General features: G+C 38.2%; 1 protein-coding gene across 2 annotated transcripts; it reads right to left on the bottom strand.

Annotated features, from left to right (window-relative positions):
* Positions 1 to 954: 954 nt before the first annotated feature.
* mmp25b (matrix metallopeptidase 25b) lies at positions 955 to 16,318 on the bottom strand. Of its 2 annotated transcripts, XM_049464747.1 has the most exons (10): positions 16,229 to 16,318; positions 15,931 to 16,057; positions 14,321 to 14,453; positions 11,421 to 11,559; positions 10,172 to 10,644; positions 9,148 to 9,241; positions 7,245 to 7,327; positions 7,004 to 7,153; positions 5,160 to 5,441; positions 955 to 4,423 (listed from the first exon to the last, which is right to left on the bottom strand). In XM_049464747.1, the coding sequence occupies exons 2-10, from the start codon at positions 16,033 to 16,035 to the stop codon at positions 4,173 to 4,175; spliced, it is 1,710 nt and encodes a 569-aa protein (XP_049320704.1). In that variant the 5' UTR covers positions 16,036 to 16,057; positions 16,229 to 16,318; the 3' UTR covers positions 955 to 4,172. The 2 variants fall into 2 exon arrangements, with proteins under 2 accessions (XP_049320704.1, XP_049320703.1); XM_049464746.1 differs by lacking the exon at positions 16,229 to 16,318 and having other exon boundaries at positions 15,931 to 16,215.
* Between the last annotated feature and the right edge of the window lie 386 nt (positions 16,319 to 16,704).

Here is a 16,704-nt window from a genome sequence, read left to right as displayed (position 1 = left end):
AGTGTGAATAACCGATTGCTTGTTTAATATTCAGTGTTTCAAAACCAGTTTTTACATAAACAATAAACAGAATAAAATATAAATTTATTTTATTTTATTTAAGCTGCTGGTGTTTCTTTCGCAGCCTGACGCGCAGTAATTTTTCTATGCGCTCTCCTTCTGTAAAACGGACAACCCGTAGAGTCCACGTCGCCTCAGCCACCTGCGAGTCCATGTACGTCTCTTCCGTGGACTTTCAGCGCACAACAGGGCACAAATAAGTAAAGCTAAGCGCTTTCTTTTGCAAGGCGTTGTGTTGAAGCGAGAGTTTGTACGCAAAGAAAGCTCCGCCTACGGGCTGCGTTTAGACGTGCAGTGTAAGCTCCCCCGTCGCAGCAGGTCAGTCGGACCGTACAGTGTGTGCAGATGAATCGCAGGCGTTGTTCATACACGACAAACGATTCAAACGTGCAGTTTGAGCTCTCCAGAACGCATCCGATTAAAAAAATCGCACAGTGTCCGCCTGGCTTAAGACTCTAAAGTATATCCATGTCTGGTAAAAGTAAAAAACAATGAAAAATGAAAGGTTACAGATTAAAGACTTGTGTACACCACAAAACTCAAAGAAAGAGCTGATTATATACAGATTAGTGGCCTCAGTTTTTAAAAATTACTACAATAAATTGCAATAGATGCTACCAGTAAGGATCAGTTGAGTCTTTTTTTCCATCATGGCCGTTAATCAACGGTACTATCAAGCAATGTATTTACATGTGATATGTTGATTTATAATATTAAAACTTTCAAATATCTACAATCAACCTGTGTTATTTAGCATTAAAGAAACAAAACAACAACAAGAGTTTTACCTCTGAGACATGCACAAAATAAGTCTGTGCGACATGCACTTGGAAACAATGTTCAGGGAATTTGTGTAAAATGGATGCTGGGTATTGTACAAAATCAAGAACAATGGAAAATTGGAAAAGAAACTTTAATTTGAATTTGAGCCAAAACATTTTAAATAGAAAGAAGAGTAAAAAACAGCTGAATTAGCAAAGAGATAAATATAAGAAAAGACGAACCTTACTGGCATTAAATATACATCCACAAGTTGTGCTACCAGTTATGTATAGTACTCCTTAATAATGATTGTCACTTGCAGAGAGGAGCAACTAGGCTGTGGAGCAAGGCCTGAGGTGTTATAGATGTATTAAACACAGAGTGATCCATTTTAAGCGTTTATTTATTTTATTGTTGATGATTATGGCTTACAGCCAATGAAAATCCCAAAAATCAGTGTCTCAGAAAATTAGAATACTATAAGACCAATTGGTACTTTTGGCAGTGTGCCAAGTCCTGCTGGAAAATGAAATCTGCATCACCATAAAACAACAAGCAGATGACATGTCTCTCCAAACCATCCCTGATCATCAGTAAATTTTACATTTCATTTGTAAATGAAGGGAGCAGAGTCTGGAGGAAGAGTGGAGAGACACACAGTCCAAACTGCTTGAGGTCTAGTGTGAAGTTTCCACCAATCAGTGATGGTTCGGAGAGACATGACATCTGCTGGTGTTGATCCACTGTGTTTTATTATCAAGTCTAAAGTCAGTGCAGTTTTGTTTTCCCACAAAATCTTACAGCACTTCATGCTTCCCTCTGCTACTGACAACTTTTATGAATATGTAGATTTCATTTTCCAGCAGGACTTGGCACACTGCCCACACTGCCCAAAGTATCAATTGGTCTTATATAATATACACATTTTCTGAGACACTAATTTTTGGGTTTTCATTGGCTGTAGCCATAATCATCAACTATAAAAGAAATAAACACTTAAAATAGATCACTCTGTGTTTAATACAGTAACTTTTCAATGATATTCTATTTTTTTTTAGATGTACAAGTATATGGGCATTACAGCATTAATCTCACTGTGTGTGCAGGGTAACATCTAGATAAGGCCTATTTTTAATCTCTTGGTCATCCTTATGTTGGCCAACATGGAGCCATACCGGACATGTTACCTGAATTGCTTGTTAAACTGCATTGAAATGAGTGAAAAGTTCCTCTTAAGAAAAAGTTAAGAAAGAAAGAAAGCACATTATTGCCATTGCAGAATTGAGTTCAGTCTCTACAGGTTCAACAGATGAGTTCTGTCATGTAGATCCATGAAGCATCTTGCAGAAAATGTGACTTTAATAAAACACAAATCTCTCTATTAATGAGTAAATAAAGAGAAACAGCAATCAGACAGAAATGCCAACTGAAATTAAAACATAAAAAATATAAATAAAAGTGCATGATGTTCCCTGCCCTTTCCCTGTAACTGAGATCACTGCTTGAATTAAGCTTTTATTGAAGCGTATTGCAGGTAGTTGCATAGTTCTACACAATGTATTGAATAAAACCAAACAATAAGCACAACATGTTTAGTAGTTATTATTTTTCCCATTTGAGTGGTTAATTCTAAAACTTATTGCAATATATAGTAAGTTCAGAGCTGACTGATGTGTCTTGTATGCCAATCCATCCCGGTATTTACCATAAATGTACAGTGAGGAGAAGTGAAAATGGACAGCAGAAGTGTGGGAGGTTTTCAGTGGCAGGATAAAAAGGAAACACTTTTGGGGATATTTGGGTCACTTCTCAATTCAAACTAAACTGGAAAGCACCTATTGCAAATGGTCTACGTCTGAACTAAACCAAAAAAAACTATTTAAACTATTGAAGAAACCAAATATTTAAACCAAACTGTACGCATTGGCAAATAATGTACCATTTTCACAATTGTTTCACAGCGTAAACGGTTTCTTTGTCATAAGCCCAGATATCCGCCAGTGGAACTGGAAACTTGATAATTTCTGAGAAGCTGTAAAAGATGAAACCGAAACTTCCTGTGAAGCACTGCTCTTTTTTGCTTGTGCATCAGCTTAAGAGCAAAAATAAATGTTGGATATGGATTACCTTTAAAAAATCTAAACAAACACTGAACATAAACAGGTTTGAAACATTTGAATTGTTGTGATAATGTACTGTGTTCACAGAGTAAAAGGCCAGCTATCTCAAAGTATTCCAGCAAGTTCCAGCGAGTTCAGTAACCTAGCTTTCATGAAAAGTTGGGCAAAAATGCTAACGCTAACAAGTAACTGGCATCATTCCCCCACCTCCCCTAATGCAATGCGAGCAAAAAAAAAAAAAAAAAACACTCACGGAAACGTATTTTGCTTTGCAACCTGAAGATATTTCCTTGCTTTTTTCTGATTGGCTCTTTGAATCATATAATAATAACTAATAACTATCAACATGTTATACTGCCACCCCCAAAGAAAGCCCCCCCCCCAAAGAAAGCAGTCTAGAACCTGGACTGCTTCTAAGGTACTGACTTGTGGCTTATGACATAGTGTGGGCTTGCAGGTTAAAGTTAGGTATCAAGGTAGCTACAGGGGTTGGACAATGAAACTGAAACACCTGTATTTAGACCACAATAATCCACAGTTCTGGTGGAAACAGGAGAGTTGAGGTGCACATTGAATTCTGTTGTGATTTGATCAGCTGTGGTTTTATGTTTTTTGGATATAATCCAGGTTAGCACCCGAACATCCCTTTCAGACAGCTTCCTCTTACAGCGTCCACAGTTAATCCTGTTGGATGTGGTTGGTCCTTCTTGGTGGTATGCTGATGCATCACAAAGACTTGCTGTCTTGGTCACAGATGCTCCAGCAAGACGTGCACCAACAATTTGTCCTCTTTTGAACTCTGGTATGTCACCCATAATGTTGTGTGCATTGTAATATTTTGAGCAGAACTGTGCTCTTACTCTGATAATTGAACCTTCACACTCTGATCTTACTGGTGCAATGTGCAATTAATGAAGATTGGCCACCAGGCTGCTCCAATTTAGCCATGAAACCTAACACACTAAAATGATGACAGGTGTTTCAGTTTCATTGTCCAACCCCTGTACACCTTCAGTTTTGGATACAGGAATTTGTAAAGTAAAAGTCTGTATATTGGGTACTGCATGCTGATGCTTAAAAGCAGTGTGTGTGTATTCTGAGTGATTTACTGGCCAGTTTTTCTTTGCAGAATCTCAATAAAAAATGAATTTATGATTTATATCCTTTGAAACTACCATGTTACTTGTAATATTGCAGATTTGCCTTAACTGAACTTCAGCCGAGCCTCATTTAGCCCAGTCTAATCAGAGACATAATTAACACTGAAATAAAAATCAGCCGTGAAGTTGGAAAAGATCTGGAGGCTCCGCTGACGCCGCAGCTGCAGTCGCACGAGCTTCCTGCTGATTTGGTGGTGGGTGGTGGTGGAGGGCAAAACATCCAATCAACTGCAGTCGATTTGGGAATGATGACATCCTGGTCCAGTCCGCCGCTCTTCACAACCCAGTAGGAGTTGCCCTTGAAGAAGTATGTATCTCCAGCTGTGATTGGAAGAGAAAATGTGGAATAATACTAAATGAATACACTTCACACCAACATAACCAAGAAGTTCAGTACTTTGAGGTCAGCTGGTCATAAGCTGGACATTAGTTTAGCTCTTCACCAGCACATAACGTGTTTTCAAGGAACTGTGCGGCTTTATGCCATTTCCAATGGCCATGTCTCAGCAACAATCGGCAAGAATTGCCAGGCTGCTTTGAGAAACTCAGACAGTACACAGCAGGATAAGCCAGCAGACTTCGTCTGAGGGAGGAATCTGTACCTATAGTGTCTGTGGCAAGTCATAAGAGAGATAAGGGAGATATAAGTACTGTCAGATTTTTAATTGTATTTGTATTGCAGTTAAGCATGAACTAGCTTGTTTCGCACAAGCTAACACTGGCTGATGACTTTGTTCATGCTGGTTGATGAAAGTAGCCATGATGGTTATATTGGTTGAACCCTTGACCGTGTTTATTAGATTGAAAGGCCAGATTTTTTCATGCTTGCTGTGCTGGTCAGACACCTTGATGGTCATATTGATATATGTTTGTCAATAAGTAAATTATTTGATCTTTAACAATATCACATAATTGATTTGCCAAAAAAAAGCTTTACTTTACATTGACTTTATCGATATAATGCCAGTATTTTGTTTAAAACATGCGGTTGTAGTGGGCTACCACTAGATTCACAGTAACTATACGAATAACTACGATAATAATAAGATATTTTTACCTGATCCCCAGCTCATGATGTCGTCAGGGTTGGCAGGTGCACCCTTCCACAGTGAGGCGTTTCTGGGGTATTCCGCGTCCGGCCTGGGGACTGCACCTCCCTGACTTTCGGTGAATCTCCAGAACAGTCCTCCGCTAAATATGTACGTCTTCCCGTTATGAGCCCAAACAAACGCTGCGTCAACTTTCTCCACCACCTGCTGATTTCTCATTCCCCATTTGGAGATGGGCTGCGGGTAACCAGGCAGAGCCACTGTGTCCTTAAATACCCAGAACTGTGAACCTAACAAAGGGAATACATCTCCTATAATCACAGAACACACATTTCCACACCCTTACCAACATATGCTACTAAATTCTTCCTTAATTCAGTGGATCTCAACCTCGGTGGCATGGTATGGTCTTGTATCTCATACCTACACTGATTTTATCAGAATTTTATCAGACACAGATAACACTACAGCCAGTTATATTCACGCTTTGTGGCACTGCATCTCCATTCTGGCAAGAAATGATCACCCTACTTTCCCATAACCAGCCAAATATACCCATTCCCCTCACACAGTAGGACACTGTTTATTATAATGCTAATCATTACCAAGAAACCCAAAGATAACAATAACATTAATCACTTAAAAAAATATATGAACAGACTATATGCCACTGGAAAAGCTATCACAGAATCCACCAGAATCACCCAATCAAAATCAGCTGGGACACATTTAATCAATAAAACACAATAACTCACATTAGATCAACATTAGCAAACACAGAGCCAATACTCACACACACACTTATTGGTTAACAATAATAATTTCAAATTTGCATAAATATGTTCAATTTAGTTTAAGATTCTTTTTTTTTCTTCCATTTGCCTTTATTTAAATAGAACTATTTTTATTACAATTTAGGACCACATATGAACACAGATTTGTTTTCCTTTTTGGCTGTGTGAACGCGCCAAATCAGATTTGAGTCACTCTCATATGTGGTCCTAAATCAGATACGTATCCGATCCATGGACATGCGGTGTGAATGTGAACGGTCAAATCTGAATTCATGTATTTTTCTTTAACGCATTAGCATTAGCGATTAGTGCTGCTCTCTTGTACCCACACTCTATCTCTTGGTGCAGCTGTGCAGCTATAGCTGCAAAAAACAGCAAAAGCAAACCACCTGGCCTTTTTTTCCTCCTGGACCTGAGCATGAACTTCAGACCAGCTGTTTACTGTTTCTCCACTCCAGCAAAAGATGCTCCACATATGAGCTGCTAACAAACTCATCCATTTCCCTTTATAAAGGTACGAGTCTCTCGTCTCTCTAATATGAGTTTTTTTATTCTTGTTGGTGAAGAAGGAGACGTTTATACAGGTATAAATGTGCAGCATGTGAGACAGCGTTTTAGGGACAGATTCGTTCTTACATTACACACAGATACAGATCACTTACATTTGTAAATGTGAACCATCTGAGCAAAAAATCAAGCAATTTGAGCAATGTGGACATAGCCAAAGTGACTTAAATCTGATTAAAAAAAACAGATTTGGCACTTTCACACAGCCATGAAAAAATCTGATCTGAGTAACATTAAGCAAAAAAACAGATCCGAGTCACTTCAATCTGGTAATGTGAACGTAGCTATTGAGCAAAAAATCTGATTTGAGTCAATTCAGTCTGGTAATGTGAACGTAGCCCACATTTGTTACACGTCTTCTAGATATTCATCAGTGGTCAGTTTCAGGGTTAACCCTCAACAACAATCAATCCACTAATGTTCACATAGGAGCTTATATAAGACTAAGTATTGCAGCACAACTCCACTAAAACACTGCAGTTCTTACTAACCGATGAAGAAGATGATGTGGCTGTCTGTCTTTCTCTCGTAAACCGCGTCTATCTTGTCCGTTCCCTGTGGAAGTCCGATCCAGAAGTTAGTGATCTGTGCCGGATTGAGAGACACCAAGGATCCTCTCTGCATCCTCCAGAAATACGGCCCTGATTCCAGCCGGAGCACAAACAGATTAGAACCACATCATGTAAAAAAAAAAACATGGTTGATTTTGCTTTAGAATTCAGGATTAAATACCTTTAAAAAAGAAGACATCTCCCCTGATGTTCCCTATCGCATCAAATCCTCCCTCACAGCGGTCCTTAGAGCCGGGGTCAGGCCTGAGAACAAGAGAACGGAGAAGGACATTCTATTATTCTATGGTGAAACATCCGTATGTAAGAGGATGTGTTATCACTTATCGAGGATGTGCTGAGTGTGTTTCTCAACACAGATTTTTTTTTTCTCACAATACAAAGAAATTTATCATCTTATTTTTGTAAAGTATTAAAAGATATCTGAGTAATAACAGCGCCCACATGTGGCTCAAGATGTAGAAGGAAATATACAGGGGTTGGACAATGAAACTGAAACACCTGGTTTTAGAGCACAATAATTTATTGCGGTGACGGACAGTTCTGGTGAAAACAGGAGAGTTGAGGTGCACATTGAATTCTGCGTGATTTGATCAGCCGTGGTTTTATGTTTTTTATTGGATACAATCCGGGTTAGAACCCGAACATCCCTTTCAGACAGCTTCCTCTTACAGCGTCCACAGTTAATCCTGTTGGATGTGGTTGGTCCTTCTTGGTGGTATGCTGACATTACCCTGGATACCATGGCTCTTGATGCATCACAAAGACTTGCTGTCTTGATCACAGATGCTCCAGCAAGACGTGCACCAACAATTTGTCCTCTTTTGAACTCTGGTATGTCACCCATAATGTTGTGTGCATTGCAATATTTTGAGCAGAACTGTGCTCTGCTAACTGAACCTTCACACTCTGCTCTTACTGCTGCAATGTGCAATTAATGAAGAAAATGACAGGTGTTTCAGTTTCATTGTCCAACCCCTGTAAATACTAAGGCTTTTTTTATAAGTTTCAAACTGTAGTTTTTAATAGTTTAAATCAGATTGATGTAAGGAGAACTGGCATCAAATATACTATTAATAAAAAATCAGTAATACAAAAAGTTTGGACAGGAAGGAAAATGTATTTATTTTTGTATTTCATAAGGAGACAATTTGACATGAAGATATTTCATATTTTGTATGGTCAGCTTATTTATACTTGGCCTGCAACACATTGCAAAAAAGGTCGGGAAAGGGGCAAATCAGAGCTAGTAAAGAAATAAAAAACTTTAACTTTAGTTTTACAATTAATAATGTTTTCAAACAGGTTACTTCAACATCTGTCTGTATTCTTGATTTGGTTCAAAATCCATTTTTAAAGGCCTTTTAAATGTTAACAATGGCAAAAAAAAAAAGTATATAAAACTTTATTAAAATGTTTAAAGAAATGGGTTCTCAAAGAAAGATGGAAAGAGATTTGCATATTTCTCCTTCTACTGTAAAAAAATCTCCATAATATTCTTCGAATATATGGGCAAATACGATTTTTTTAGTTCTTACATAATAACTTAATTTTTTCCTTTTATTGTGAACAGATGTCACTATTTGAAGTGACACACATGCTACTGTTTCCTTTATATATAACTTTCCATTGATAGCTGAAATGTGTTTATAAAAAAATAATAATAATAAACTTGTGGTAATTTTCACCTCTGCAGCGCCCTCACAGGTTTAACTGTGCTATTGGCGTGGATGATGTGTTCGTGTACTTTTGTACACAGACACTCAGAATATGCAGATCAATCAGTATATCAATAATACCAATAATACCCCTCCCCCCTGCTGACGTCCAACCATCTGCATCTCACCGCTATCAGAGTCTCAACACTGCTGCTGCTGCACAGCCAATCAGCTCTCCCTCCTGCCCTGCCTCTAAACCCATACATCACCCAGTGCTTCTCCCAAACTACCTCTCTTATTTTTTAGCCTTGTTTGTGGAGTCGGCTAAAATCAGGGGGTTAGTGCCGCTTAAAAGAACCACTTTTTATTTAAACTAAAAAAAAAAGTTTGTGTTTAAGAGCTACTCACTGCAGCGTTGCTTTAGGAGGAGTTTTGGGAAGCTCAGGCAGGCGTGGCGTGGTCCGATCACCGGGGGAAGAAGTGACTGCGTTGGTTTTACGCCCTGCAGTCAAACAGTAACAAAGACTTTTATCAGGTATCATTAACATTTCTACAGCTTTTTTCTTTAAATGACTCTAAAATGACTCTAAATTGAGTATCAAGATCTGTGGTCATGTCTCCGCCCCTCTAAACTGCCTAATTATGCCTTTTCCGCCTTTTTTATATAATTTTATATAATTTAATCAATGATACAATACAGTACTACATAGCAGTATACATGTTTCTGTGAATATAAACATAATATAAAGACTACAGGATAATAACTATAGGATAGGCCATAGCATAATTTATTTTCATTAATATAAACTATTCACCATGTGTGTTTTAAGTGCGGTTAATGGTTTGTTTGAGCACACATTCTTTAAATATTAACAAATATGAATTAACATTCATTAAATATTAATATTGAAACAAATGTATTTACAGTATACAGGTACTCTGAAATATTCACTTTTTATATGCAGTGGAGAGCAAGAGAATCCAGTAAAAAGAAAAAAAAAGTATATATATATTTAGCCTGATCTCTTTTACTGTCAAACCTAAATAAAAAAAACTAAAAAGCATTTAAAATTCCTTTTCATTAAAATCATTCTTATTTTCTTCATAATCTATATGTGTGTGTTGAGTAACTGAATGTAATGTAACTGGGAACTTGAATGTGTAATAAATGTAATAAGTTGTGATAATTGATCATGTGAGCTCAATCAGTACTAATCAGCAAAACCTTTCGAAGGTAAGAAAGTCTAAATATATTTTTTTCTTTTAGTTAATATATCTCAATTTGAAATGCATTTAGCTAAATGGATATGTGCTAAATAGATTTTTGCATTATTTAATTATAGATATATGGACTAAATAATAAACAAGGAAAATGTAGGATACACCCGATTGGTTGATTATATTTGCATAAAATACTTTGGTTTTATCTCACCGTACAAAATCTGAATGGCCTGGACGTCGTCCTGGGGCAGCTTGTAGGACCTAATGTCCCCCACGGCACCCTGGTAGTAGGGCATCATTATGGAGGGGTTTACTGAGGAGTGGGACAGGCCCAGGGCGTGTCCGAACTCGTGCACCGCTACGGTGAACAGGTCTGTGCCGGCGCCGTCCTGACCTCCGTACGTCCAGGTCTCCTCGTCGTCGAAATGAGTGTCCCCGGCAATTTCCACGGTTCCAGGGAAGAAGGCGTGGGCGAGGGTGCCACCCTTACCGTCGAATGGGTAACCGTCATCGTGGAGGAATCGGGCGAATGAGATTCTGATGTCGGCCACTTTGGCGTCTTTTGGTTGGAGGCCGCTGAACTGGATGTTGGTGTTATCACTCCAGACCTGGAGGGCGTGAAACATCAGAGTGGACACCAGGTCGGGCTTGAGGTTGGGCGGAAGGGAGGGGCTATTCAGGACACTGTGAGGAGGTGGTAAGAGATAAAGCACAAATATGTTAATTATGTCTTTTAAAACCTATTCTATCTGTGTCCATGTCCAAAAGTAGCTGGCCTACCAAAATTACTCCAAAAGGGCATGGACAACACATCCTGGAGGTCACAAATGTCAAAAGGTTCTGAAGTCTAAGTTAACCAGCCGACACTGTCTCGGTAACTAAGAAGGAGTTTACAGCTTCTGTTTCTAAAAGCTATCTTGTGTAAGTAACTGTAAGTTTAAATCGGATCTCTGGTTGACAGAACACTGGTCAAAGCGGCACCGTCCATGATGGATTTTATGATATAGAGTGGACTCTGGGGCTTCAACATGGTAAAATCTGAGGTAAGAGTTTAGTAGCGTTAGTTTAGAAATGTTATTAATGCCGCAGGAAGGGGGGGATGGGTTGGTGTTGGGCGGGAATTGGTGGGGGGGGTGATCCATGTGGCGGCTCAACCCCCCCTTTTGTTCTTTGAGTTTTAGAGCTGTAAAATTAACTGTGTTGAGAAGGCAGGTAGGCGTTCTCTGCTGCAGTGCTGTTAGCCAATCAGAGGCAATATATCTGCATGTGTTAATATTCATGAGCACGAGCCGAAATCCTGTCTTTCTTTAGAGACCAGTAATTCAGTGATCTACAGCAGGGCTAAATAGAAACACCAGAGCACATGGCTCACATGGCATTCATTCATACTAGACATTTTAAAATAATAAAAAAAAAACAATGGAATGAAAACTTAAATAATGCAAATCATCACAACGAACCTCCACGTCAGATTAGTTTTGTCCCAGCGGAGCCCGGAGAGAGTGTATCTCTTCCTCCTCCTCCTCAGTCTGTCCTCCGTCCCTACAATATCCGGCAGTGAACATCTCGGAGTGGACATCAGTTTCAGAGTGGCTGAGTCTACAGAGAGACAGAGAGAAAGAGAGAGAGACAAGGGGAGAAAGAGACAGAGGGAAAGAGAGAGAGAGAGAGAGAGATAGAGACAGACAGAGACAAAGTGAGAGAGAGATAGAGGCAGAGAGACAAAAGGGAGAAAGAAAGAAAGAAAGAATGTGAGAGTGTGTGTGTGTGAGAGAGAGAGAGAGAGAAAGACAAAGAGAGAGAGCGATAGAGAGGCAGAGAGACAAAAGGGAGAAAGAAAGAAAGAATGTGAGTGTGTGTGTGAGAGAGAGAGAGAGAGAGAGAAAGACAAAGAGAGAGAGCGATAGAGAGAGAGAAAGAGAAAGAGAGAGAGAGAGAGAGAGAGACAGACAGACAGAAAAGGGGAGAAAGAGACAGAGGGGAAAAGAGAGAGAGACAGATAGACAAAGGTATAGAGAAACAGAAAGACAATGGGAGAGAGAGAGAAGGAGAGAGAGAGACAGAAGTAGACAAAGGAAGACAGAGAGCGATAGAGAGGCAGAGAGTCAAAAAGGAAAAAGAAAGAAAAAAGAAAGAAAGAATGTGAGAGTGTGTGTGTGAGAGAGAGAGAGAGAGAGAGAGAAAGACAAAGAGAGAGAGAGCGATAGAGAGGCAGAGAGACAAAAGGGAGAGAGAAAGAAAGAAAGAATGTGAGAGTGTGAGTGTGTGAGAGAGAGAGAGAGAGAGACAAAGAAAGAGAGCGATAGAGAAGCAGAGAGACAAAAGGGAGAAAGAACGAAAGAAAGAATGTGAGAGTGTGAGTGTGTGTGTGAGAGAGAGAGAGAGAGAGAGAGAGAGAGAGAGAGAGAGAGAGAGAGAGAGAGAGAGAGAAAACATAAACGGAAGAGCTCAGGTGATCAATATATGGATTCCAGAAATGGACACTGCTAATGCACTATCCACCAGGGTGTGATGAAAGTATGCAGTCAGACCAGAAAGCATTATCAATATAGAATCGTCAGCAGCGCTGCAGTTTTGCATATTATATATATTTATACACTGTTAATGTCCAGAAACCCCGCCCTACATCTCCACTGGAATTAAATTGCATTAAATATAAATAAACAGAGCTTTAGAGCTTTAACAGGCCAAATTGCTGTCCATGTTCTGGCTGATATTACACACCCAAATACTGAGGATTTCTACTCAAGCATTACAAAAACAGCTTTCACATTAAATAAGAAATGTTACAGATTCTAATAAATTCTAATTATAACTGTAACAGAAAAATTCAGCGTTTTTGTTATTCTGGTATGTTATATAAGGTATTAATATTATTAGTCAACTTATCAACAACATGGATTGTATTATGAGGAGACAATTTGTCAATTTCTTTCACGTTATGCTTTTTTTTTACGATTCATACCCTTTGAACATTTTGTCACCTTGCAACCACAATCTTAAATGTACATTTTATTGAGGTTTTAAAATTGTAATCAAAAAAGTGTGATGTGCAAAAGTATTCAGCCACCCTATATCAATGGTTAGGTGTTCAGGATGGTAAGCAGTGTTACTTTTTCACCACACATTGTGCTTTGCTTTTAGGCCAAAATGTTCAACTTTGGTCTTATATCACCAGAGAACCTTCTTCCACATGTTTGCTATGTTCGTAAATGACTTGTGGCAGCTCTTCCTTAAAAGCCAGATTTGTGATGTGCATGACTTATAGTTATATTTCTCCTAATCCACCTAATCTTTATATCTCTGCAGCTCCTCCAGAGTGACCATGGGCCTTTGGCAGCTTCTCTAAGCAGTGCTCTCCTTGTTGGATCTGTCAGTTTGGGTGGACCATGGCCATGTCTTGGTCTTGGTGGTTTGTATAAACAGTTGGATGATGGATTGGGAAAGAGTGCTCCTTGGGATGCTCGAAGTTTGGGATATGTTTTTATAACCTAACCCTGCTTTAAACTTCTTCTCCACAACTTTTTCTCTGACCTGTCTGGTGAGTTTATTGGTCTTCATAATGGAAATGTTGTGTTCCAATAATGAGTGCTAAAGTTATTCAAACCAATAAAATGACAAGGGTGACCCAATTTATGCACCTGCTTAATTTAGTTTTAAACATCACACACTTTCTAAAAATCCTATTAACTTCATTTTACTTCTCGGATATCACTGTTTATCTGCTATGGGATATATTTAACCCTTGTGTGGTGTTTGGGTCTGTGGGACCCGTTTTCATTTTTCATTTTCATCAAATGATACTAAAAAAATATTTTATCTAACTCAAACTCATTGGCATTGGCTCATTTTTTGCTAAAAACATATATCATATATCAATAAACACACACTGTACATCCCCCCCACTGTGTATCCCCCCCCCCCCCTACACATTTATATTACATACAGTATGTTTGGCCAAGGGCTAATAAACATTGCTTCATTTGTAAATTTGAAACTAAACTAATTTTCTACTCATATCTTGAGTTTAATTCATTTTCTTTTACATTTTATTAAAAAACTAATAAAAAAAAGAGTAGCACTTTTTAAAAGAAATGTAACATAAGAAAGGTAAAGGACAAATATTAACCATGTAAGCTGTTTATATTGCTTGCAATTTAGGTGAAGCAAACATGTGTAAAGCATTTTAATGTAAAATTGCTTAATTTTGCTGAATTAAATACAAGTAACAAAGTAAACCAGTAACAAAAATATGAACACCACACAAGGGTTAACTGAAATTGCTGATCTGAACAACCAATGATTTATAAAGGATAATCATGAAAATTATCAGGGGTGCCCAAACATTTTCATACTTTACCAAGTTTGCCTGTTTCCTTCAGCCCCCCAAACCTCTGCATCTGTCTGATGGCTTTTTCTATTCCCTCCTTAGTCTGCAGTTTTCCTGTACGTGGGTCAGGAGGGGGAAGGTAGCCATATCTGCTCAACCAGTCCTGAAACAACAACAGGAGAGAAGTTCTTAAACTATTTAAAAACTATTTCAAATATATTATATAGAAGAGTAAAGAGCGTGAGAGCGCTGTGTGTTTGGTCACAGCTCTGTGATCAGGTGAGGTCGCGTGCTGGGCATGAGAATGTAGTAATATAATGACTTTCTAAACAGAGTTTCTCAATAACATGGTTCCGCAAACTGAGGAAATGTTGCAAATATGATCTAGAGTAAGACAGTTTTACATTGTCATTGTTATTTCCATCTCATCCGCTTATCTCATTTTAGGTGATGTGGTTTTAGTTAGCTTTTAGTGTTTCTGCTTTCAAAGGAATGTAACTGTTTTTTTTTAACAAGATTTCTTTCTTAAAATATCCAATTTCAAAAACACATTTCTATCAACGATCAGTGATATATGGGTCATTCCACCGAATCAGTGCCATTTCTGTGCCCAGGGAATTATCTGTATAAATGCGCACACAAAATAATAATAATAATAATAATAATAATAATAATAATAATAATTAATAATAATAATAATAATAATAATAATAATAATTAATAATTGCAAAAGTAAAATATGTCATTTAAAAACATTAATAAAAACTAAATGGCAAAAATAGCATTTATTACCTGTCCCCACTTTCTACCTATAAACTTTACTGTGAAATATAATCATTAAAATGAAATGAGATGTCACTTTTTTGCATTGTTGTGTGATTCCAAATACAATCTATGCTTTAAATATATATATTTTAAATATTTAAAATACTCATTTTATTTGTGTCCCTGGGTTTCACTCAGTCCTGTTAAGGTAAGACATTACCCCATCTGAAACATCTGGAACATTCTACAAGTTCCAGTAACAGGAGTGAGTGCCATTAACAGGAGTGATTTTTTTGTCATAAGTATCAATTATTTGAACACGCAGTCAACAATTTCTTTACAATAAAGAGTTTTCTGAGAGAAAATTAAAGGAATTAGTGGACTTGCTTTAAAAACCTGTTTTTTAAATGTAACATGAGTTTTGTAAACATCTTAAGCTTAGCAAAAAAAATAAATAAATAAGTAAAGCTGCCTGAGTTTGATCAGTGCATGTTTCGAATAGTGAAATATATAAGTTTAATTTGGAAGATTTACAACAAGCAAATGGCACCCATTCAGTGGAATGGCCCTTATACAACATTCAAACATTAATATAACAGTAAATGGCTGTTATATGAACACATTTATGTGTATAGATGTAGTGGATATGAAGTACTGGAGCTATTTCTCTACATTTTTTATGTTGTGATCATTCAGAGTAAATCTTGAAACATGGATTACTACACAGTGTAAAAAAATAACAAATATGCTGCGAACACAGAATGCATGTTATCATTACTTATATATATATATACATAAGATGAGCTGCTCTAGGCTGCAGTCTGTAACTCTGTAGCTCATCCCACAGAAAGATCAATCAGAAACAGGACACTCACCACACCCCGCGAGTACTGGTCAGGCATGGGTGCAGGACAGACCGGGGGCGCGAGCGCGATCACCGCGGCGGTCAGCGCGAGGACAGCGGGTCGGGGGTCCATCATCCAGCCGGTCAGAGGGAGCCGCCTGCGGGGAGAGAGCGGTTAGAACAGCGCAGCTCCATCACTCTATCACTCTATAATTCTATCGCTCCATCATTTTATCACCACCTCGCGCAGCGCGGGTCCAGATTACAGCCTAGTTCTTATTACAGTATAACTAAAGAAAACCCCTCACCCAGCGCGCGCCTCTCCTTACCTCCAACTCTAACTCCAGAGACCAACACACAAATCAATAATCCCTCCCTCTCTTCCTCTCTCTCTCTCTCTCTCTCTCTCTCTACCTCCCCCCCTCTCTACCTTTCTCTCTCTTTCAACCGCTCTGTTCACTCTGTTAAGCAGTGCTTTACTGGCATGAATGTAATAAGAAACATTATTGCCAAAGCATATAAACAGAAAACTAAAAAAAAAGAAAAGAAAAGAAAAGAAATACTAAAAATATGGATACAATTACAACAACAGAATCTGACTTATTTACAGGATTAACAGTTATTTTTATTAATGATAATTGACAAGAAAAATGTGTGTGGAGACTTTATAAATGTGTAATATGGAATAAATCAGTTATATCAGTAAATTAGTTATAATCCTTTATATTCTGTGTTTTTTTCCTCAGGTTGTGACAGTCTGTTACATATCCTGCTGCATGAGTAAACGGCTCCTTCAACTCTCTCT

Source organism: Astyanax mexicanus, chromosome 15 (assembly GCF_023375975.1).
Source record: "Astyanax mexicanus isolate ESR-SI-001 chromosome 15, AstMex3_surface, whole genome shotgun sequence".
NCBI classification, from domain to species: domain Eukaryota; kingdom Metazoa; phylum Chordata; class Actinopteri; order Characiformes; family Acestrorhamphidae; genus Astyanax; species Astyanax mexicanus.
The sequence above is the reverse complement of the archived record's forward strand: the minus strand, read 5'-3'. Positions and strand labels throughout refer to the sequence as shown.

Excerpts from the sequence above, each read along its gene's own strand:
- mmp25b (XM_049464747.1), bottom strand. The coding sequence starts at position 16,035 with ATGATGGACCCCCGACCCGCTGTCCTCGCGCTGACCGCCGCGGTGATC. Across the intron at positions 9,242-10,171 it reads GGCCATTCAGATTTTGTACG|GGCGTAAAACCAACGCAGTC; the intron begins GTGAGATAAAAC and ends GTTTGACTGCAG. Across the intron at positions 7,328-9,147 it reads CCTCCTAAAGCAACGCTGCA|GCCTGACCCCGGCTCTAAGG; the intron begins GTGAGTAGCTCT and ends TCTTGTTCTCAG.